At 53.5% G+C, this 23107-nt stretch overlaps 1 protein-coding gene across 3 annotated transcripts in view; it reads left to right on the top strand.

Moving 5' to 3' along the window:
• Window positions 1-23107, top strand: part of GFUS (GDP-L-fucose synthase) — a 107646-nt gene that overhangs the window by 72248 nt on the left and 12291 nt on the right. The window contains exons 1-3 of one of the 3 annotated variants that reach the window (XM_074986540.1): window positions 16392-16409; window positions 18528-18627; window positions 19028-19190. In XM_074986540.1, coding sequence (XP_074842641.1) covers window positions 18543-18627; window positions 19028-19190 — 248 coding nt within the window. In that variant the 5' untranslated portion in view covers window positions 16392-16409; window positions 18528-18542. Of the gene's footprint in view, window positions 1-16284; window positions 16410-18527; window positions 18628-19027; window positions 19191-23107 lie in introns of those variants that run through there. The other 2 variants (XM_074986542.1, XM_074986541.1) reach the window with 2 other exon arrangements.

Here is a 23107-nt window from a genome sequence, read left to right on the forward strand (position 1 = left end):
CTCCTATCCCATGACCGCCTAATTTACATAAAAGCCTTTGGTGTGGGACTGTGTCAAAGGCTTTCTGGAAATCTAGGTATATTATGTCCACTGGGTGCCCCTTGTCCGCATGTTTATTAACCCCTTCAAAGAATTCTGATAGATTAGTTAGACATGACTTCCCTCTGCAGAAACCATGCTGACTTTCGCCCAACAATTCGTGCTCTTCTACATGCCTTGCAATTTTATTCTTTACTATTGTTTCTACTAATTTGCCTGGTACTGATGTTAGACTTATTGGTCTATAATTGTCAGGGTCTCCTCTAGAGCCTTTTTTAAATATTGGCGTTATATTGGCCATCTTCCAGTCACTGGGTACCGAAGCGGATTTAAAGGATAGGTTACAAACCACTGTTAATAACTCCGCAATTTCACATTTGAGTTCTTTCAGAACCCTTGGGTGAATACCGTCTGGTCCTGGAGACTTGTTACTATTCAGCTTATCAATTAACTCCAAAACCTCCTCTAATGTCACTTCAATCTGGGAGAGTTCCTCAGATTTGTCACCTAAAAAGGCTGGCTCAGATTTAGGAACCTCTGTAACATCCTCAGCCATGAAGACTGAAGCAAAGAAATCATTTAATTGCTCCACAATGGCACTGTCTTCCTTGATCGCTCCTTTTATATCTTTATCATCCAAGGGCCCCACTGCTTCTTTAGCGGGCTTTGTCATTGTCATTTGTCATTGTCATTGCTCTTCTCTGGACCTTCTCCAATGTCTCCACATCTTTTATGAAATGTGGTGCCAGAACTGGACACAGGACGCCATTTGAGGCCTAATCAGCACAAAGTAGAGCGGAAGAATGACCTCTCGTGGCTTGCTCCCCACACTCCTGTTAATGCCGCCCAGAATCACGCTTGCTTTTCTTGCAACAGCATCACACTGTTGACTCATATTTAGCTCCTCCAGTGAGAGATGCTCAAAGGTTGATGGAGGTCAGATCCTGACCTCACTTCCTCTTGTGTCACTCCATTGACCTCTGAGTTACTCCTGCTTTACACCAGCACAGGTGGAAGGAGAATCCGGCCCAGTACTTTGGCACTGTAATGTGCAATGCGGTGAGGAGGGACTGATTCAGTCACTCACTGCTATTTGGAGCCAGGGAGGGCCCTGGGAAGTCTGTGAACAAAATTGCTTCTCTAATTGCCCTCCCCAAATACAATCTGCAACTTTCTTGTCAGATCTCCTCTGGGAAAAGGAGGAGGGGGAAAAGCCACAAAGCTGCTTTTACCACCAGCACCAACGGGGATGCCATCTCCATGGGGCCAGGGAAGAGCTAAATAATAGGGGATCCTGATTTCCCTTGTCCTTTCACAGCTCAGTGGTTTGAGCATTGGCCTGCTAAACCCAGGGTTGTGAGCTCAGCCTTTGAGGGCAAGGGTGATCTGGGGCAAATAGATTTAAAAAAAAAGCTGCCTGGGATGGTTATAAGCCATGCTGTGAGAGCAGGGTGCTGGGTTTGATGACCTCTGAAGGTCTCTTCCAGCTCTATGAGATAGGGATGTCTCTGTATATTTTCACTTGCAAGAATACAGGGGCCAGCTTGGCTTAGCAGAGATTCCAGCGGGAAAACTCCATCTTGAGATTTTCTGAAGCCTCACTTAGCCCCATGGACCCCTTTCCCATCCTCACATGCTCATTTTTAACTTCAGATTAAGTGCATTAAAGATGGTGAAATTTTGTCTCAATGGACTCTGTTGTTAAGGAGCTCAGATGAGCGCCGGTGTTATGTGAGGAGGAGAATGAATAGAAAGGGAAGGGGATAGAATCCACACAAACACACACCCAACCCCATGCACTGACTCATTAAAAAGATTAAGGTGGAGAAGTCACATTGAAAGCACTGGATCTGAGTGCTGCAGACTGGAATAGTACTAGGATCACCACCATATCTCATCTACCCCAGCCAGGTAACCAAATCTGCTGCAGAGGACTAGCACCCCCCCCACACACAGAGCCACTGATCAGAACAGCTGAAGTGGGTCAGACCAAAGGCTCCTTTAGCTCACTGTCCTGTCTTCCAACCCTGGCCAGTACCAGCTGCCCCAGAGGGAGTGAACAGAACAGGGCCGTTATAGAATGATCCATCCCCTGTTGTACAGGCCCAGGTTCTGGTGGTCAGGAGTTTAGGGACACCCAGCACATGGAGTTGCGTCTCTGACCTCGGCTGGTCTCCGTGGATGGACCTCTGCTCCATGAATGGACTTATTCTGGCCCTGTCAATGAGCTCCACAGGCTGCCTGTGGGGGGTGTAAAGAAAAGCCTCCTTCTCATTGTTTTAAATCTGCTGCCTACTTAATTTTGGGGTGTGCCCCTCTGGTTCTTGTGTTATGTGAAAGGGTAAATAACACTTCCTTATCCACCTACTCCACCGCATTCAGGATTTACTAAATCTCTACCATATCCCTCCTTTGTCGTTTCTTCCAAGCTGAAAAGGCCCAGATCTATTGATCACCAATTCTAATTCCAATATCTCTTTCTGACCAGGACTGCAGGCCCTCTGCAAGAGGTGGGCGTACCCTGGATTTATCCAGTGACACCACAATATTTTTGTCTTATTATTCTGCCTGCTGCTGCACATTTATTGTGTCTTTTTTTTTTTTACACAGCAAACATAATATACAGGACCATACAAGCATAGGGAGGTCTGCATGCACACTTCTACTTGCTAGATGGAACATAGAAGGCCTAGCTACATAGACACACTGCTACTCCTTAAACCGGGGTGGGGAACCTTTTTTGGGTCAGGGGCTGCTGACCCATTGACAGATCAGTAACGGGCCATACAAGTCAGAAGGCTTCTCCAGCCCCAGAGCCTAGAGGGGTCCAGAAATGGTACTAGCCTTGGGCCTCCTAGGCTCTGGAGTGGGGCCAAAGGTGAGGGGATCAGTGTGGGAGGGGGCTGCCAGTATGTAGGCCTGGGGTGTGGGTCTGGGTGGGAGGAAGGGTGCAGGAATGGGCAGGAGGTAGGCAATCTGAGGGATTTGGGCTTGTTCAGTTTACAGAAGAGAAGACCTGGGGGTGATTTAATAGCAGCCTTCAACTTTGTGAAGGGAGCTCTAAAGAAAAGGGTGAGAAACTGTTCTCAGTGGTGTCAGATGGCAGAACAAGAAGCAATGGTCTAAAGTTGAAGAGGGAAAGGTGTAGGTTGGATATTAGGAAAACTTCTTCACCAGGAGGGCGGTGAAACACTGGAATGTGTTACCTAGAGAGGTGGTGGATTCTCCATCCCTTGAGGTTTTTAAGTCCCGGCTGGACAAGGTCCTGGCTGTGATAATTTAGTGGGGGGTTGATCCTGCTGGAAGCAGGGGGCTGGACTAGATGACCTCCTGAGGTCCCTTCCAGCCCTGTGATTCTATGATTCTGTGATCTGGACAGGAGTAGGATACAGAAGTGTGCTGTGGGGCGGGGATCTTGGAGGGAGGGGGGATACAGGAGCAGGCTGGGGGTCTGACCAGGAGGGGGTTGCAGGAGGGTTTGCGGTGCAGGGTCTGGTAGAGAAGGGTCAGACTGATGGGGAGTCAGGGTGCAATGGAAGGTGGGGGGTGGGACTGAAGGTCAGTGTAGGAGGGGACGCAGGACCTATCTGGGGCAGTGGGTCTGGGCAACAGTGGGGCAGCTTAGCTGCGTATCACCCCGACCACACATGACTATGCCCTCCGCGTACAGCTCTTTGGCACTGCCCTTCACTGCTCTGATTGGCCAGAATTGCAGCCAATCAGAGCAGCGGGATAAAGCCTCCTGGAAATGCTGCTGCTGGCACTGCTTCTCCCCCTCCCCTTTCCCTGGATGGGGGAATGGAGCCACCTCCTGCCCCCCACTCCCTGTAGAGCCCATGGGCCAGATCCCACCCTGGCTTGCCTGCTCTAACCCACAAGGCTCAGGGCTCCTTATCCTCCACAGGCCGGACGCTGGGGAGGGAAGCCCCGAGCCTCGGGCTCCAGATCCCGGCATGCAGCAGTCTGGGGCCAGGGATTCCCCACCCCTGCCTTAAACAAGCACAGCAAGTGCCACTAGAGGGCTCACAAACTATTTACAGCAGTGAGGGGGAACCTAGGCTAGTGAGTGGGTCACATGAGTGGCCCTCCTCCACCTCATTGGGCTGCACAATTGTCATAACCAAGAGGGTCTCACTGGACAGGGTACTTTTGCTAACTGAGCTTGCGTACCTAGAATTAGCAGGGTGTGCCAAACAAACAGCAGCAGCACTTCAATAGGATGCAGAGGGAGTGCACGGCTCTTGCAAGGTTGTGTGCAATCAGCACGCACCTCGCTTTTACACATGCATCGCTTTTGTAGTACACAGCAGTAAAAACTACGCCGGCAAAAACCAGAAGAATGTGCAAACCCTGTGCATACGCAATGGTAAACAAAACACACAAAATGTGAAGAAGTGGGTCTTATCCATGAAAGCTCATTACCTAATAAATGAAATTGTTAATCTTGAAGGCGATACAGGACTGCCTGTTCTTTGGAAAACAAAATGTCTAGTGGGACATACACAGAACCCCAACTGGCCACATGCTCCCTTCAGGATGCAGGTTGCCCACCAGTGATTTAAGGAATCATTATCACACTCCTATGCACTGCACCAATCCAGGTTGGAAATGTGCGCCGCCGAGGTTTGCACAGGGCACTGCTTACAGCAAGAGATGTAAGACCAAAAGGATTTTACCAAACTAGTCAAACAACACGACAAAGCCCAGCCCAGGTTGCAAGTCAGTCCGGTAGCAAGCAAATAATGAGTTCAGTCTTCTCAGAGACCCTTCCCATTTTTGGCTAGGCTGACAGGCTGCATACAACTTGCTGAATGCTTGGTGAGTGAGGTTCTACAATAGCACAACATAGAGGTCCTACAGAGCCTTGGGACACAGGCTGTGGGCTGACCAGTGGGACAAAAGCAAATTTCATCTTAAGGGTCTAGCCAGGCCCCACTGAAGCCAATGATGGACGGATTCCCATCAGTCCAGTGGGAGTGGTTTGCGTCCTTTAAGAGCAACCTGGCCAACGCTACCACAGTGAAAGGAAAAGGCAGCAGATGAGCAGAGCTGCTACCGACTGCAGTGTCCTCCGTCGTTTCTGGGTCTTCGCTTGCTCTCCAGCCTCTGTGTTGTGTAGTCCCAGGAACCCTGACACCACTGCCTCAGTCCTAGGCTGCAGCAAGTTGTACACAGCCTGTCAGCATAGTCGGACATGGGAGAGGTCTCTGAGGAAGCTGAGATCGCTAGTCAGTTGCTACCAGACTGGGCTGCAACCTAGGCTGGGCTTTGTCCTGTTGTTTGACTAGTCTGGTAAAATCCTTTTGGTCTTACACCGTTTGTGCCCGGGCTGGAAATTGCTTTCAGCCACAGTTGCAGCGTAGGCCGACGCTGCATGGTTTCAAACACCACCACTATCATGTGGCTTATGTGGCTGTAGATCCACTCTGAAGTCAGATGGAGAGCCCCACTGGGTGAGCAACAGGCGAAATTCTGGGGCTTTCAGGTGGATAAGGAATGGGAGACTGGAGGCCAGGTGTTTTCAAGGTGCAAGCTGCTTACCCGAGGACTCCTCTCCCTGTGCAACAGCAGGAACCAAATGGCACATGGGCAGCCCTCTTCTCCAGAAACCCTGAGAGGGCCCCTCTAGCCCTGTCCCAAAGCCCTTGCTCCCAGCTGCAGCTCCACACACGTGTGGGGGTATCTGTGAGTGCTGCCAGCTCCACCCTTGTTAGCTAGTGCCTGGCTGCACGAGCCTGGTCTACCACCTTCCCAGCACACCCTCTGGGGGCCAGGCACCAATACCCAGGCTTGAAGCCAGCCAGCATGTGGGACCCACACAAGTGCCTGCAGTGCAGCTCTCTGGCACCCTCTAGTGACAGGCCACATAGACACAAGTATCAGAGCGGGAGCCGTGTTAGTCTGTATCTTCAAAAACAACCAGAAGTCCTGTGGCACCGTAGAGACTAACTGATATTTTGGAGCATCAGCTTTCGTGGGCAAAGACCCGCTTCATCAGATGCATCACAAGAACAAGAACAGCCAGACTGGGACAGACCAAAGGTCCATCTAGCCCAGTAGCCTGCCTTATGCCAGGTGCCCCAGAGGGGATGAACAGAACAGGGGATCAAGAGATCCATCCCCTGTCACTCATTTCCAGCTTCAGAAGCTGAGGACAGCACCCCCACCCAGCCTGGCTAACAGCTGTTGATGGATAGTAACAGAGACAGCCCTGTTAGTCTGTATTCTACCTATCTGTGATCTGAAGAAGTAGGTCTGTCCCGCGAAAGCTCATCACTTAACAAATTATTTTGTTCGCCTTTAAAGTGCTACATGACTGCGTTCTGGTTGTTGACAGAGTATCAGAGAGGGAGCCGTGTTAGTCTGCATCTGCAAAAACAACCAGAAGTCCTGTGGCATCTTATAAACTAACAGATATTTTGGAGCATGAGCTTTCGTGGACAAAGACCTGCTTCGTAAGATGCATGAAGCGCGTTTTTGCCCAGGAAGCTTATGCTCCTAAATATCTGTTAGTCTATAAGCACCACAGGACTTCTGGTTGGTTTAGCTGTTGATGAACCTATTCCCCATGAACTTATCTAGTTCTTTCTCAAACTTTGTTACAGTCTCATCTTTCACTGACTGTACCTTGTGCAAACTCCTTGCTTTGGTTTGTTTGGAACCTGCTGCCTAGTCATTTCATGGAGTGACTCCTAGTTCTCGTGCCATGCGAAGGCGCAACTAACCCGTCCTCATCCACTTTCTCCACCGCTATCACGCTCCCCTTTCTCCAGCACTGCCACACTGCTTAACAGAGAACAGTCTTTTTAGCTGAGGTCCGTGAGCATTGTGCTTTTAAATCCAAAGGCTCCTGGGTTCGACCCCCCACTGATGAAGTGAGTCTGTGCTGACGAAAGCTCATGCTCAAAACTTTTCTGTTAGTCTATAAGGTGCCACAGGACCCTTCGTTGCTGTTACAGATCCAGACTAACACAGCTGCCCCTCCGATACTTGACATCCCTCACAGCGGCTCAGCAATCACAGGAACTGTCCTTTCCTTGGATGGGATCCCCATGGGATCGGGGAACTAAACATCACCGGCTATTTTTCTCCCCTTCCCATTTCTATGGTGCCCCCATCGTTTCCATGTTCCATGCCCGGCTTCCTAACCCTCCCATCTCTTTCCCTCTTTGCTAGGAGAGGAATCTCATGGCAAGCCCCTGTAGCGAGGAGCTGTGGCAGAACTCAGGGCACAGACAGATGTAAGAGCCACTGCTGACGTGGAGGTTGTATGTATCACAGGGTCCAGGGGGATCCCCCAGCTGGCAGACACCCAGGCTCTGCTGGCATGCCAGCTCTGCTGAGCAAAGCCCTGCCTCCTTTCCCGACTGCCTCCATCACAGCTGCAGAGACCTGGGAGGGGGGAATCAGAACACTGGGACGGCATGGGCAGGTCCCAGGAAGCCTTGCAACTTGCTGAGCAAAGGCCGCTGGGATCAGCAGGAGGCTGACCATGGCGTAACATCCCCCGAGCCACGGTCAACCCCGCCCCCGTGTCACACACTGTGGCTGCGTGGGACATCTCGGTGCCTTCCCTGCCCCTTTCTTCAGACCCCTCTGATGCCCCACTCCCTGTCGCTCCTTCTCTCTGCCCTGGTTGGTAGCTCCTCTCCCCTTTTCTCTCCCATCAGGGATTCAGCTGGGGGGCTGGCGGCTGCAGCTGCCTAATGCAGGTAGGAGGCAGCCCCAGCTGAGCAGGGACTAGGGTGGGTAATGACTCAGTCCTTCCCCCACCCCTGCTCACAGTCACCGAAGTTTGGGTGTCCGTCAGGAGATCCGACCGAACGCTGCCCGGTCCCCTTTTCGACTGGAAAAACCAGACTTCCAGCCAGTCTAATCTGCTAGCTGGCAGGGCAGCTCAGCTTTCTGCGTTGCCCGGGAGCTGCCCTGTCAAGTTCAGCAGCTCCGTCACAGAGGTGAGCAGTGTGGAAGTCTGTCCAGGCCAGACATGCGGGCCGTCAGGACAATGCGATGAATCCACAACACAGGCACGCTGCTATGACAGTGTCTCCCCCGAGGCATGCAACTGTCTCTGCCTCAGCCTCCAGATCTGCTCACGTTCTCACTCCGCCAGACACCCGGCGAAGCCGGAGGAGTTTGCTTGTGCAAAAACAAAGCCAAGGCCTCAGCAAATGCTGCAGCAGCAGGTCTGCCAGCCAGGTTTTCTGGGACTGGCACTACTCTGCTCCATAAACTCATCTTTGATCCTTTTTCCAGGGGCCACGCCCAGCTGCTGGTTGCACAGAGTCATCACTGTTCCACTTTCACCAGGATCCCTCCACCACACCCTTTGCTAGGGCCTTTTAGCCCAGCCCTCAAAGCACTTTCCAAGCATTAGCAATGCAGGGGCAGCTGACTGATCCCTGGGAAGCTGCTGTCAGGTGTATTACACTCATCTCAGAACAGGGACAATTCTGTTATTAACTGGGGCAGGATTTGAACTGGTAACCTGGATGGGACAGGCTCTGGGGCCTGGCCTAGCCCAGCTCCTGCTCCTCCCCCTCGTCCACTGAGGTGCAGAGAAGCAGGAAGTAGCAGCAACGGGGATGCTGCAGGGCCCTGTGACAGGGTCCCAGCCACTGGCCCCACCACTGGTCCCCACTGCTGCCATCTGGGTTCCTGGCTGCTGGCCGCAGGCTCCATTCTTGGCCCTGGCCCGGGGCTCCACAATCACCCCCAACCTGGGGCAATGAGGTGTGTGAAGCGGCGAAATAGGAGGGGCACAGCTCAATCCCCTCCCCCCGGTTGTGCCAGTGCCGCTGACGGGGTGTGACCAGTAGAGGGAAGGGTGGCAGTGGGGGGTTGCCATGTGGTCGCTGATACTTAGCGATTCACATGGTAAAAGCACCGGGATGCCAAGGTTGTTGGCAGCATTCGCACGTTCGTGGGGCAGCCCAGGGTTCAGCTCAACCTGCTGCACTACAACCCGGCTCGTCCATGCTGGAGCTTGGCCACCTTCGTAACCATGACTCGCTACCACCGGGTAAGACGGGAATCCTGGTTTTCCAGTGCAGACAAGGCTAAGGGGTGCCCCAGATGCCTTTCCCACACTCCCCAGCAGGATGGCACTGGAGTTACCGGGGGTAAGGGCAGTTTCTGAGAACGATCTGAGTGTGAGCCTGAAATATTTTGGGATCCATCCCGAATCTCACTGGCTGGCCCTGTTCAAGGGCAACCAACAGGCAGCTCCTGCATCCCTCTGCGAAATCGCCCCCACAGTACAGTTTGTGGAGGAGAAACAACCATAACACACGGTGGGACCCAGTCTGCTGGCAGTCGGGATGTGTGTCAGCTGCTGCTTTCACGACCCAGGTAGGGAGCATCCCTGAGTCAAGCAGCATTGGCTTAATCTGGCCTGGGAGAGCACCAGGATGACCCCAGCCTCTAGCCCCTGGGGGCACTGCAGGGAGCTGGATTTTTCAGTGCCTTGACAATCTCCAGAGCCGATTGCAGGACTGTCATGAGCCTTTCCCAGCTCTGGCACAAAATCCCCTTCTGGCCCCTTGCTGGAGAAGGAAATGACTTCCCATCTCATACTTGCCTGCCTGCCTGCCAGAGAGATGTACTCACCCCGGGCAAGTCAATGTTTCAGGACTGCCCTAGAGAGGCTGGAAGGGGAATGTGGAAGGCCCCCAAGAAACTGGGGTGGTTAGCAGGGAGCTAAGAGACTGGGTTCTCTGCCCCCACCCCCCCACTGCCTCTCTTCAGTCAGTGGAAGTGCTCCTAGTAAGGGTGCCAGCCAAGCATCCAGCCTCGTATCTCAGCCAGCCAGCCAAGCCAAGCATCATTAGACGAAGCGGCTCTTTGCCCACGAAAGCTTATGCTCCAAAATACCTGTTAGTCTATAAGGTGCCACAGGAATTCTTGTTGTTTTTCAAGATACAGACTAACATGGCTACCTCTCTGATACATGAGGTGTGAATGGATGAGTCATGAAAGACAAGCACCTCAGGTATTGCAAGGGTTGGAGAAGGGATAGAAGGTAGATCCAAGACCAATGAGAAGAACAATGGAACCTGTGGAGTGGGCCCATTGAAAGAAGACGGGACATATGGGCGCCTTGGGAGTAACCAGCAAGTGCCTGCTTTTGGAAGCACCACCCAGAAGAAAGTGCCATAGATGTCAAAATGCATATTCATAAGATTGATCTTCCAGATTATGCATATGTATGAGATGGCTAACTGGTGTCAACATGCACGAGAGAGAGGAGACTATAGCAGAATGCCACTTGCACAGGGACCCTGGGTTTTGTCTTGTCAGCACTGAAGCATCGATCCAGATCTGCAGAAGCCCGACTCCATCCTTCCCCCATCTAACTGACCTGGCCAGTGTAGTTAGGGGAGCAACTATTGGTAACAGCAACAAGACAGGAGTGTGTGTGTGTGTGTGTGTGCGCGCGCGCGCGCACGCGTGCCCATGGTGTGCTCAGCTGGTGGTGTAACAGTGCCCAGGAAGACTCCAGAACCTTTGGCCACCAGGCAGCTGGCTCGGGCTGTTCCCTGAGCCAAGAGCTCAGGCTTGTTCCTTAGTACAATGGTTTGTTTCCTGGAGTGGTGCTGATGCTAGGAGGGGAGCAGAAAGGCCAGCCTGGGGTAACAGTACCAGGGCACCTCTAGCCAAAGCTGGCTCTGCCTGCTGACCAGAATGTACCGTGGGGACCCAACTTGCGTCCAGTGACAGGGGTCCCTGTTGGAATGTGGCAGTGTCAACTTCAAAACAAAAATCCCCCTTTGCTCTGAAAATCATTTACTTGCTCTAGTTCTCAGCAGCTCCCGTAAGGCTGCAGTGGCTGAAGAGAAAACCGTATTGCTCCCTGTATTTTTGCCTGGGTCACTGGGCACTGACCAGGGGCACTTTGCGTAGACCCAGTGCCACTGATTGATCAGGAGACACTGACAGACCGTCCCCCATCCTGTTGTGCGCAGCAGGCAACAAAAATGATTAAGGGGCTGGAGCACAAGACCTATGAGGATAGGCTGAGGGATTTGGGCTTGTTCAGTTTACAGAAGAGAAGACTTAGGGGTGATTTAATAGCAGCCTTCAACTTCCTGAAGGGGAGCTCTAAAAAGGAGAGTGAAAAACTGTTCTCAGTGGTGTCAGATGACATAACAAGGACTAATGGTCAGAAGTTGAAGAGGGAGAGGTGTAGGTTAGATATTAGGAAAAACTTCTTCACCAGGCGGGTGGTGCAGCACTGGAATGCGTTGCCTAGAGAGGTGGTGGATTCTCCATCCCTTGAGGTTTTTAAGTCCCAGCTGGACAAGTCCCTGGCTGGGATGACTTAGTAGGGGTTGATCCTTCTGGAAGCAGGGGGCTGGACTAGATGACCTCCTGAGGTCCCTTCCAGCCCTACGATTCTGTGGGTTAGCTATAGCACAATAATGTACTAAGATGCCTAGATCTGCTATAGCACTTTTCACCAGTAGATCGCCAAATGTATTACCAAGGAGCTCAGCTTCCTCCTCCCTGGTCTGGTGTTTTCAAATAACAAAAACTGGCAGAAGGGCTTGGGGAAGATGAAAGGCCTGAAATGATGGTAAATGCTTTTATTTAAAAGGTCCCTAGGTTTCAAGTTAACAATGGCTGTTGAAAGAAGCTTTAGCTGGAAGCTGGGGAGTATATGCACCGCGTGAATGAACATGTCCAGTTCCATTCAGGTGCGACGTGAGCACCTCTGCTTGTGCACGCGCGCGCGCGCACACACACACACAGAGCTGGGGCAGGTTGTGGTGCAGCATTTCACTTAGAGACTGGTCTGACTTATTCCATCCTGAAGGGGGCAGTGTATGGCATCCACATTTGGATGGACCCAGCTTGTGCTCCCAGTGAGACTGGGGTGAAAAACAGACCCATGGAAATGAATGGGGCTCCAGGAGATTTACCTGGATTGAAGTGACCATTCAGCCCATTTTTCCCAGGACAGGCTCTTCTTTAAGCTGTTTTAGAGGCATCCCGACTTTTTTACGAAAACGGGCAAATTGTCCCATGTTTTGCAGCGCCCCTGTTCCCTGGCGGCTTGGTACCCCAGGGCTGCAGCCCCCCACTGCCAGAGAGCTCCTCCATGGGACAGCTGCCCTGTTCCCTGGTGCCCTGTGTCTTGGGGCAGCAGCTCCTGCTGCAGGGGAGCTTCTCCGTGGGGGAGCTGCCCTGCTCCCCGGCACCCCATGGTGGCAGCCCCACTGCTGGTGAGCTCTGCCATGGGGCAGCTGTCTTGTTGCCTGGGATCCCCTACCTAGGAAAGGCAGCTCCTGCTGCCAGGGATCCCCTGCATGAGGTGAATGCCTCATTCCCCAGCATCCCTTCCCCGGGGAGGCAGCTTCTGCTCGATGGAAGGTCTTTCTGTGGAGTGGCTGCCACATTCTCAGTGTCCCCCCACCCTGCTGGGCAGCTGCAAAGCCCCTATTCTTGAAACCCCCCTGCCAGAAAGTTACAGAGCCCCCATCCTCTGCTCCCCCCTCATTGGGAGGCTGCGGAGCCCCTCATCCCCAGTTCCTCGCCATGGGGCAGCAGCCCCCATTGCTGAGAAGCCCTGTCATGGGACGGCGGCCCCCAACCCCGGAGGCCAGTGCCCTGTATTTGCCATAGGGCAATGTGGTCGCCCTAACCTGGATGTCACTTTGAACAGAATCCAGTCCGTCGACTCCTGCAGTTCATTGGCTTGTCCCTGAACTCTGAGCTAGAGAGTAGAGGCTAGGAGGATGCTGGAATGCTCCCACAAGCTGGAAGGGGCCTCTTCTTGTTCATCGTCAGTTCACATTTCATTTTGTGCAACCATCTTGTACCCAGCATGCCCCAGGTGTGTCTGGGCTTGGCACACAAGAGCGCAATGAAAGGAATGAAATTGGATAACCATAGCTAACTTAGTCCAGCGTACTGCATTCACATCTGTGAGCAACAGTGGCCCAAAAAGGCCTCCAGGCTCTTGGCTGGAGCTAATTTATTTCATTGGTTGAATTGCCGTTTCAGATGCCCTCTTCCTCAGGAGTAATTAGAGCATAAAACTGCTTCCTTCCCCACTGTGACTGTCGTTTTTCCTCCTAATTTTACCATGCAGAATGCGCTAAAGCAAACAAAGAGGAAAGCAGTTACCAGCTGTCACTGGTTCTGGAAGGGGAGTCAGTAATTAGTCCTAAACAAATCTATAGCCAGTGGCTGACCAGAAACACTGAACACCTGAAAAAACAGGAACATTTGTTATTTTTAAAAAGTGCCAAAAAACTGCTAACGGGTTATGTATAGAAAGAGAGGAAGGATGGCCGGGGGCGTCCAAACACAAGCCTGGGTATCAGAAGGGCTGGGTTCAGCTTCCGATTCTGACTCTCCGTGTGTGACCACAAACAAGACACGCTGTGCCTCAGTTTCTGCAGATATTAAAGGGGTTACTGATACTCCCCTGCCTCTTTGTGGGCAGTGAGGTCTTCCATAGTGCCAATTTTGTGCAGAAGACCCACAAGTGCTCAGTTGCCTTCACGTAGGTGTCAGATTCCTGCTACACAAAGCAGACTGATGAAAGATGCTCTCGTATCGGAGGGGTAGCCGTGTTAGTCTGGATCTGTAACAGCAACGAAGGGTCCTGTGGCACCTTATAGACTAACAGAAAAGTTTTGAGCATGAGCTTTCATGAGCACAGACTCACTTCTGAAGCATCTGAAGCTCACGAAAGCTCATGCTCAAAACTTTTCTGTTAGTCTATAAGGTGCCACAGGACCCTTAGAAAGATGCTCTGAGGTCTCTGGATAGAAAGAAGGAATTGCACAGTCAGATGAAAACATTATCGTTAGTGCCTGAGGTGATACCATGGGGATGAGTGCTTCATAAATGCTAACAACATAGCATTGAGCATACCCCTGTGCTCATTGTCATGCTTCCTCATTCTCTCTATTCTTAAGGCAGCTTTCCAAGTCCCCTACCCTTGCAGTGGTTGCCTCTGTGACACAAAGGTACTTTGAATCCTTCAAGGAAAAGGGGTGACTTGCCAATGTCCTTCCTGCACAAATTCTTACTGTTTACTGAGGGTTGATCTACACCTGTGAGTTATAGCGACACAGGTATATTGCTCAGCGTATGGTTACAGTGCACATGTCTGGAGTTCTGCTGACCTAATTCCCAGCGTAGACACAACTACGTCAATGAAACAAAGTCGGCAGCTAAGGTTGCTCAGCATGGGCAGTGGGCAAAGACCCAGCTGGGGAAGGTGGACCCAGTCCTGCCCCTTCTGCAACCCCGTCCCCATCCAGTGGAACCAAGCCTGGCCCTCGTCCCAGGTTAGTGTGCCCTGCTCCTGAGCAACCCCAGCCCCCTTATGGTCCCAGTGGACTACCCGATGCTTACATTGGTCAGAGTGGTGAAGTTCCTGCACGAAGAGCAAAACCCTTCTCCTGGTGCAGGCTGCATGTACTCCTGCACCTTAGGGCTGTGCCAGCGTACGGAGCCCTGCAAAGCTGTGCATAGCCATAGATCCTTTTTGCAGCTGTGGATTCGATACCAATTCTGTATCTGGGCAGGGCTCTACCAGTGTACCTCTGGGGGATGTACTCCACAGTGAAGACTTAAAAGACCTCAGCTGGAGCCTCAACTCTGCAAGCAGCTTTGTCCAGACTGGCCCTGGAGCTGGGTGTGGGCTGCAGGGCTCAGTTTGGTCACCCTGGATTGCAGGCTCATTCACTGAGGTGGTGACATCATTCCTAAAGCAGCAGGCCAGGCTGAGTTCTGGGGAGACCCAGTTCTGGCTTCCCAGCCCCCCTGCTCTGACCCACCAGCCCCATGAGGGAGTCACAGAGACGGGCCTGGGCTGTGGCACTGAGATCCAGACCTGGGTGCTCCCCCAAGTCCAGGGCTATGGCTCAGAGCTGGGGTTCTGGCTTTAGGGGTGATATGATGAGAGCCTGGACATTCGGCCCCCGTCAGCACTTCCCCTAGTGTGTGGGGCTGGGCTGGGCTGGGCTGGGCCGGACAATGGGCCCAGAAGCACTCCAGGACAGGGGTGGCTTGGGAGGGAGGTAGATGTGAGCGCACAGCCGGCAGTCTGTCCGTGTGTCTGTCCAGCGGCATGCACCAGTGCACGTGTTGGTCATTGGGGTGACAAGTGCAAAGTCAGAGCTAAACATTATTAAGGCCTCATGTGTCCCCACCCCCACATCGGCTGTGCGGGAGTCCATCTGTCCCTTCCTCCAGCTGTCTGTCCACCCTGGGTGCCCGTCTCTGTCCTCTCTGCCCCACCCTCACTTCTACTGCCTGTCCATTTCTCTCCCTCCCTCCGGCTGGCTGCCTGTCTGTCCCCCTGCCTCCGTCTGTCTGTCCCTCAGCCCCCACCCCCGCCTGCCTGTCTGTCCCCCTGCCTCCGTCTGTCTGTCCCTCAGCCCCCACCCCCACCTGCCTGTCTGTCCCCCTGCCTCTGTCTGTCCCTCAGCCCCCACCCCCACCTGCCTGTCTGTCCCTCAGCCCCCACCCCCGCCTGCCTGTCTGTCCCCCTGCCTCCGTCTGTCTGTCCCTCAGCCCCCACCCCCACCTGCCTGTCTGTCCCCCTGCCTCCGTCTGTCTGTCCCTCAGCCCCCACCCCCACCTGCCTGTCTGTCCCCCTGCCTCCGTCTGTCTGTCCCTCAGCCCCCACGCCCGCCTGCCTGTCTGTCCCCCTGCCTCCGTCTGTCCCTCAGCCCCCACCCCCACCTGCCTGTCTGTCCCTCAGCCCCCACCCCCGCCTGCCTGTCTGTCCCCCTGCCTCCGTCTGTCTGTCCCTCAGCCCCCACCCCCGCCTGCCTGTCTGTCCCCCTGCCTCCGTCTGTCTGTCCCTCAGCCCCCACCCCCACCTGCCTGTCTGTCCCCCTGCCTCCGTCTGTCCCTCAGCCCCCACCCCCACCTGCCTGTCTGTCCCTCAGCCCCCACCCCCGCCTGCCTGTCTGTCCCCCTGCCTCCATCTGTCCCTCAGCCCCCACCCCCACCTGCCTGTCTGTCCCTCAGCCCCCACCCCCGCCTGCCTGTCTGTCCCCCTGCCTCCGTCTGTCTGTCCCTCAGCCCCCACCCCCACCTGCCTGTCTGTCCCCCTGCCTCCGTCTGTCTGTCCCTCAGCCCCCACCCCCACCTGCCTGTCTGTCCCCCTTCCTCCGTCTGTCTGTCCCTCAGCCCCCACCCCCACCTGCCTGCCTGTCTGTCCCTCAGCCCCCACCCCCACCTGCCTGTCTGTCTGTCCCCCGCCCCTTGTCCCCGGGCCCCGCACCCCACAGGGCGGGCCCGGACTCCATTTCCCAGCGTGCCCCGCGAGCCGCGCCCCGCGAGTGACCCGGACTCGGGACAGGCGGAAGCGGAGACGGGCGGGAGCGGCCAACGCGGCACAGGTGGGAGCCGGGCGGGGCCGGGGGGAGAGGGGCCTGGCGTGGTGGGTGGGGGGGGCAGGATGAGGAGGGGGGACCTGGCATGGGGGCAGGATGGGGGGCCTGGCATGGGGGGCAGGATGAGGAGGGGGGGCTGGCAGGGGGGTCTGGCATGGGGGGCAGGATGGGGGGTCTGGCATGGGGGGCGGGATGAGGAGGGGGGGCCTGGCATGGGGAACAGGCAGGGAAGAGGGGGGCTCTGGTATGGGGAGGCAGGATGAGGAGGGGGGGCCTGGCATGGGGAACAGGCAGGGAAGAGGGGGGCTCTGGTATGGGGAGGCAGGATGAGGAGGGGGGCCTGGTGTGGGGGGGTTGGGGGAGGAGGAAGGGGACTCTGCCCTTGGGGGGTTGGGGGTTGGGGGCTGGCAGGGGAGGAGGAAGAGGGCCCTGATTTCAGGTGGCTGGGGGGTGGGGTGTGTGAGTCGGGATGACGTGATGGTGTAATATTGGGGAGGCGTTGTCGGCAATCTGTGAGCCTTGGCCGGGCTCAGAATTCTCTCCTGCCCCCCACCTACGGCCCTGCTGGGGGGGCTGCCCCCCAAAGGTAGAAGAAGTCACTCTGTGCCTGTGGCGACTTTTCCCCATGCATGGTGCAGGTCTACACTTAGAACGCTGCATCGTGCACTGCGGTAGCACTTCCGCAGAGACCAGGGGGTGTACCCATCTCAGTGTGGTTGTCACCTCCGCCAGAGGCTGGAGCTGTGCTATGGGGACAAGCCCTCACATTGACCTAGTGCTGGCCTCACTCAAGGTTAGGTCCCTATAACTGCGTCTGCCTCTGAAAATCCATGCTCTGAGCGACATAAGTTTGGAGTGTAGACCCGGCCTTGGCATGTTTGTTGCGCTCTGTGCACCAGGCCTGAGACAGAGGTGGTCACAAATGGTGTGCAGTCCATCAACGCCTCCAGACATCAGCACTGGCACTAGAAGTGCAGCTGGAGCGTGGGTGCTTCAGCACTCCCTGGCTTGAAGACGTTTCTATTACACAGAGGGTTTTCAGTTTGGTGCAACAGCTCTCAGCACCCCCACTGTACAAATTGTTTCAACTCCTCCTCCTCCAGAAATCTCAGCCCAGATGCCTGTGTCCGGTTTCCAGAAAACTGCTCTCCAAGAAACGACTGATAGATTTAAGGCAGAGAGCAAACTCTCTTGCTGTTTGCAAGAGCTTTTCCAGATTGAGACAGCTTCACAGAATGAACATTAAGAAAAATGACTTGTAAAAGCGCCATTGGTGACTTCTGCCATAACGCTAATAATTTGCCTCAGTGGATGGGGATGATGTCTAGTTCTTCCACATTTGCACTGAATGTTAAAATTCTTGGAATGGGAATGCTGGTGAAGGGGCAAACAGTGATAAATTAATTAGCGAGCCTGTATCTGGTTTCTTTCTGTCCTGTCTTGCAGCTTGAATGCTGACATTATCCAGTGTCCCTTTCACTTGTGCGTTCAGGACTCAGCAGGGCCAAATATAAACACAAGAGAACTCTCTCCCCTAAACTTCTTTTGAGCATCTCTTAAAAGATTTATTTTCGTAGTGGGCTTTTACAGCATTTGAGATACTGTTGAAGAGTTTCAGCATTGCCCTCAAAGTGTGGTTTGTTGTTTTTAAAAAATCATTTAAGCTAAACCAATAACCTGGGGGGTTAGCTGTTTTTTTTCCCCAAATCAGTGTTCTTACAAAACACCGTATAATGGTGTTTGCAAAATATTTTGTAGTTGCTTAAATAAATTTTGAGGGGTTTTCCACTTCTCTGACCATATTCATAAGAATCTTTTGGAGTCGTCTGTGGCTAATACCACTTTAGCCTTGTTTCCTATGTACACATCTGCTTGCTTCAGCTGATGTTTTAGTTTTGTTGCTGGTTAGGTGGACAGCCTCTTGCAAAGTGCAGCTAAATGCACAAGCTGGAAAAAAGTCTCCAACTGCAGCAACTGTTCCTTGCAGCAACAGTAGGTACGTGTTTTCAGGCTGACACTTCTGAGAGGATGAATCCACTTTAATTCCTCTAGAGCTATCTCTGGGTCTTATGCTCTTATTAAAGACGCCTTGAAAAAATTATTAAAACTTTTGTTTCAAAACAGGAAGTTCGCCTGCACATGGCCCATCGCTGGCGTGAGCAGAGGTGGAAGTTCCTTAGTTCATCCTTGGCATTTCTGTCATCAAATAAGTCACTTGTTTCAGGTGGGGAAAGTCTTGCCATAGCCTGAGACTCAGCAACTCACTTTGCCAAACAGCCACTGCCTACCAGTGGAGTGACAGAAAAGGTGCCCATTAGCCACGTCTCATTCCTACTAACTGCGGTGCAGTTGCAGCTCAGCAGCTGTGTTTCCCACTACCCTCCTGACCTGCTCAGGACCCTAGTGTAGCCACTGCCTTCCAAGTGGGACCTTTATGACACTGAGGAAGTGGGAAGCCAAGTTTGCCAACCCTTCCAGGACCTCTGCCACCCTTCAGCTCAGACTTGCTCCTGGCTTCTGCAGTTTTACTTGGCCAGGCAGGTTTGCAGCACAAATCTTAGCAGCAATGTACACAGTGCTTCTGAGATGATTTGGGATTCGTTGCCTCCTCTCCCACCCTGCAGACTGTGTAGCCATGACGGAGCCGGCAGGAATGAAGCCAAAGCGCATCCTGGTGACTGGTGGCACGGGACTGGTGGGGAGAGCCATCGAGAGAGTGGTGGCTGATGGAGAGGGCAAGCCGGATGAAGAATGGATCTTCGTGTGCTCCAAGGATGCTGACTTAACGTGGGTCCTGGTTCGTTATTGTGTGAAATCACTGATGCATTTTGGGGTGGCCTGTGAGGGGAGTGCTCTCACACAAGGCTGTGGGGAGCAGGGTTCATCTCTGCAGACAAGTGAAAATGAAGCATGTGGAGTGGAGAGTTTGGGCCTTGTCGCAGGCCCTGTTACAAAACTCCACTGCAGTTCTGGAATGCCAGGCAGCCTCTTCCCCAGAGAGGCCCAGGAACGGAGCCAGCAGCAGGTGGCAGAGCTTTCGGTGAAGCCCTAGGGCTGGAGTAGCAGGAGGTGCTCTATGGTAGAGTGGAGGTGAGTTGACAGAACTGACCTGAGCTGGTGCTGTCAGCCCCTGACTTTCTTTCCCCTAAAGGTACGTCTGCGCTGTGAAAGCTGGCCAGGGACTAGCCTTCCTGAGCTAGCGAGCTGAGTGCACACCTAGAGTCTGTGACAGCCTTGCACTGCTTGGGAAAGAGGAGACTAAGGGGAATACGAGAGAGGTCTGTAAAATCATGACAGGTGTGTTAAAAATGAGTAAGGAAAAGTTATTTACTTGTTCCTCTAACACAAGAACTGTAGGGGTCATGGAGTGAAATTAATGGGTTGGAGTTTTAAAACGAACAAAAGGAAGCGTTTCTTCACGCAGCGCATGGTCGGCCCATGGAACTCGTGGCCAGAGGATGTGGTGAAAACCAGGACTTTAACAGGGTTCCAAAAGAGCTAGGTAAACTTGCGGAAGTTAGGGTCCGTCAGTGGCTCTTAGCCAGGCTGGGTAGGAATGGTGTTGCTGGCCTCTGTTTGTTAGAAGCTGGAAAGGGATGACAGGAGAGGGATCGATACCTGTTCTGTTCGCCCCCTCTGGGGCGTCCGGCATTAGCCCCCTGAGGAAGACAGGCTACTGGCCTGGGTGGATGTTTGGTCTGACCCAGTATGGCCATTCTTATGTTCTGTCACTACCCACTCTAGCTGGACTCTCGCTGGCTTATGCACAGCTTCTGCCTGTAGACATACTCCAAACGTGGACGGTTGGAAAACAGTGTTCACCTCTGCTTTAAACTGGCTTTTGGAGTAGTTGGCGTAGCCACAGGCTGAGCCCATCGCAACTGCCTCATGAGTGTTAGTGCCAGCTTTGCTCTGGGACGCCGGCTTCCCTCCCGGCTGCGGTGGCGTGAGAATTAAGCGAATTGGACATGCACTCCAATGTCTGACGTGGGATTAAAAGGAGGTGGCAGGTCACAGGTTGTGTGTGGTTCGAGGAGGGGTGGTGGGGTTGGTCAGGGAGCCGCTCTGTTCCAGAAGAGGTCTGGCAGAGGGCAGAGTGGGAGTGATTCTCCTGCGCACACCTGGTGTAACGCGGATGCAGCAGGTGGAAGAGCCCAAATTCATTTGGGGGCTGGGTAACATTGATGCTCACTGAGGTCAGGAGTATTGTAAGGATGGGGTGTGAGTGGGGGCTGCTGCAGGGCCATGCTGGGGATAGGCTCAGTGAGGGTGAACTGTCAAGGAGGCCTATCCTTTGGGTCTATCGGCCAGATCTCTGCTATCTCTGGCTTCTGCCAAATGCTGTTTTCACTCTCACAGCTGCCAGGTCAGGAGCAGCCTGTTCTGTCATTGGGTAAAAAGCCTGGCCTATCCCAACCAAGGAAAGTTAAAGGCTAACTTCTCTTTGCTGTCACCCTGTCCAATCACATTCTTCCACATATGCCACTCACCTGAGCCCTGCCCCCTCTCCAGGTGAGAGTCACAGTCTTAGCAACTGAGAAGGTCCTGCCTGATCCATCCTGAGGTCAGGATTATTCCCTGTGTGAGATGCTCCAGCGTTTTCGTCCAGTCCGATTTTCGTGAGATGGAGTGGTGGTGTAGCTATGTTGGTCCCTGGATATTACTTTACACGGAGCTCTTCTTCAGCCCTCTCTCCCTGCAACAGGAGTTGGTTCAATAAGAGATATTACCTCTCCCCGCTTCAGTGTTCCCACTAATGTTTTCCATCCAAGTACAGAGTAAATTTTATGCTCACTGAGGCATGTGCGGATGGGCACCACCAGTAGAAATGCATGCTGCCGACTTGTGGGCGCTCTGCTAATCAGCTGGGTGGCATTTGAGCCTCTCCTGAGAGGCTGCTCAAGTGCTCACCTTACAGGGAACTCTGCCTCCCTTTGTCTCTCTAGTTTCAATTGTGACAGCACAGAGTTATCGAACCCTCAGGAAGGCTCTTTGTCCTTGGGCTGCGGTTTGTTTGATGCCCCTTGTGTTCTGTAGCAGAAATGTTATTTAATCAGCAGCAAGATCAGTTTCCCACCTTTTGAGAACCAGGCTGGGAGCCAGGAATTCTTGAGTTCTAACCAACTCTGACATTGACTCCATCTTTGGCCTTAGCCAAGTCACCACCCCTTTTCTGTGCCTCAGTTTCTCTGACTGTACAGTGCAGTGCCTTGGGATGCTGGGAGGGTGTGATGGGGTTCAGGGGTCCCCATGCGCTGCACCCCATCCACTGGCAGGAGCGACTCTCACTCAGCAGATACAACAGGAGGTTTATTAGGCAACAGATGCCCAGTTTCTCATACAAGCGTCAGTACAGCAGTCAGAAACAGTCATTCCAACCCATCCTGGGGAGAGGAGCCCGAGGGGTGCCCCTCTGGGGTGTAGCTTCCCCCCCTCGCCCAGCTGGCTCCTTCCAGCTCCCTCTTCCCTCCTGCCTCTAACCGCCGCCCTCCCCCATTCCAAAACAGCTCAGCTCCACCCTCCTCTGTGTTCAGGGCAGAGGTGTTACCTGCCAGCCTAGGTTATAGCCCCAGGGTCATCCTTAGCCACCGGGAACTGCTCTGCTTGTCTCTCACATCCAGCCTGACTCACACATGCACTCCCCCGACTCCATCTCAGAGGGCCCATTGGTTACCTGTGTAAAATGCTTTGAGGATGAGAAGAGCTATTATCACTGATATGCAATGGTGCATTTTAGAAAAATGGCAGAGAGCACAGACCTATGAGACCAAATCTAACCTCTGCTGGGATAGGGACAAAACACGGCTGCTGTGCTGCGTCTCCTGCTTTCCCATTGTGCAGAAGTGGCTCAGTAGGGTGGCACAAGGTTCATTGTATCCACCCTGTCGTCTGTATTTCCTCAGGACCAGGGAGCATCTCTCTGTTACATGTGTACAGCACCTAGCACTCAGTGCAGGATAGTTCCTGCCGACATCTTTTCTTGCCTGTTTCTTTCCCTCACTCCCTCGGAAGATGCTTCTGCAGATGATTTCTTTTTTGTGAAGCTTTTCCCAACCTCTATCCCTAACCTCTCCCTTTTCCTCCTGTTACTCCTCGCTCTCCTCTTTGGGGCTCCACGGAGTATCTCCTTTCTTTCTTGGGCTGCCACTTCTCAGGTGTTCTTACATGTGTTGCTGTTCTTTTGGCAAGCAGCCCTCACGTTTTCCCCATTCATGGGACCCACTGTGCTGCAGCCTGTCAGCATTATCCCTGCAGTGTTTCCTAGCTGGGAACTAAAGGGGCTCCATGTCAGCTGTTTCCCTCAGCTTGGCTCCCAGGATACTCTTGTCACCGCTCTGCAGTCCGTTAATTGCTCATTCATGTTGCTTGTTGGGCCCAGGGCCTGGCATCAGGTCCTTTCCTCTCCTGTCCCACCCCTGCCCCACCCAGTCCCTCAGTCTTGTCCCACCTTATCGCAACCTGCAGCATCGTGTCCAACTGTCACGCAGACAGCCCAGTGGTGATGATGCTAATCTGGGACTCGAGAGGTCTGGCTGTGTGGTGGAGCAGAGCATTGGATTCCTTGTGTGACTGTGGGAAGTCACTACGCGCCTCAGTTTCCCATCTGTAATCTGGGGATAATAGCACCGTCTGTCTCCCAGGGGTGGAGAGGGTAAATGCATCATCAGACTGGGAGGTGCTGAGGCACTGGGGTCCCAGGGCCA

The sequence above is a fragment of the Carettochelys insculpta genome, chromosome 2 (assembly GCF_033958435.1).
Source record: "Carettochelys insculpta isolate YL-2023 chromosome 2, ASM3395843v1, whole genome shotgun sequence".
Classification (NCBI taxonomy): Eukaryota; Metazoa; Chordata; order Testudines; family Carettochelyidae; genus Carettochelys; species Carettochelys insculpta.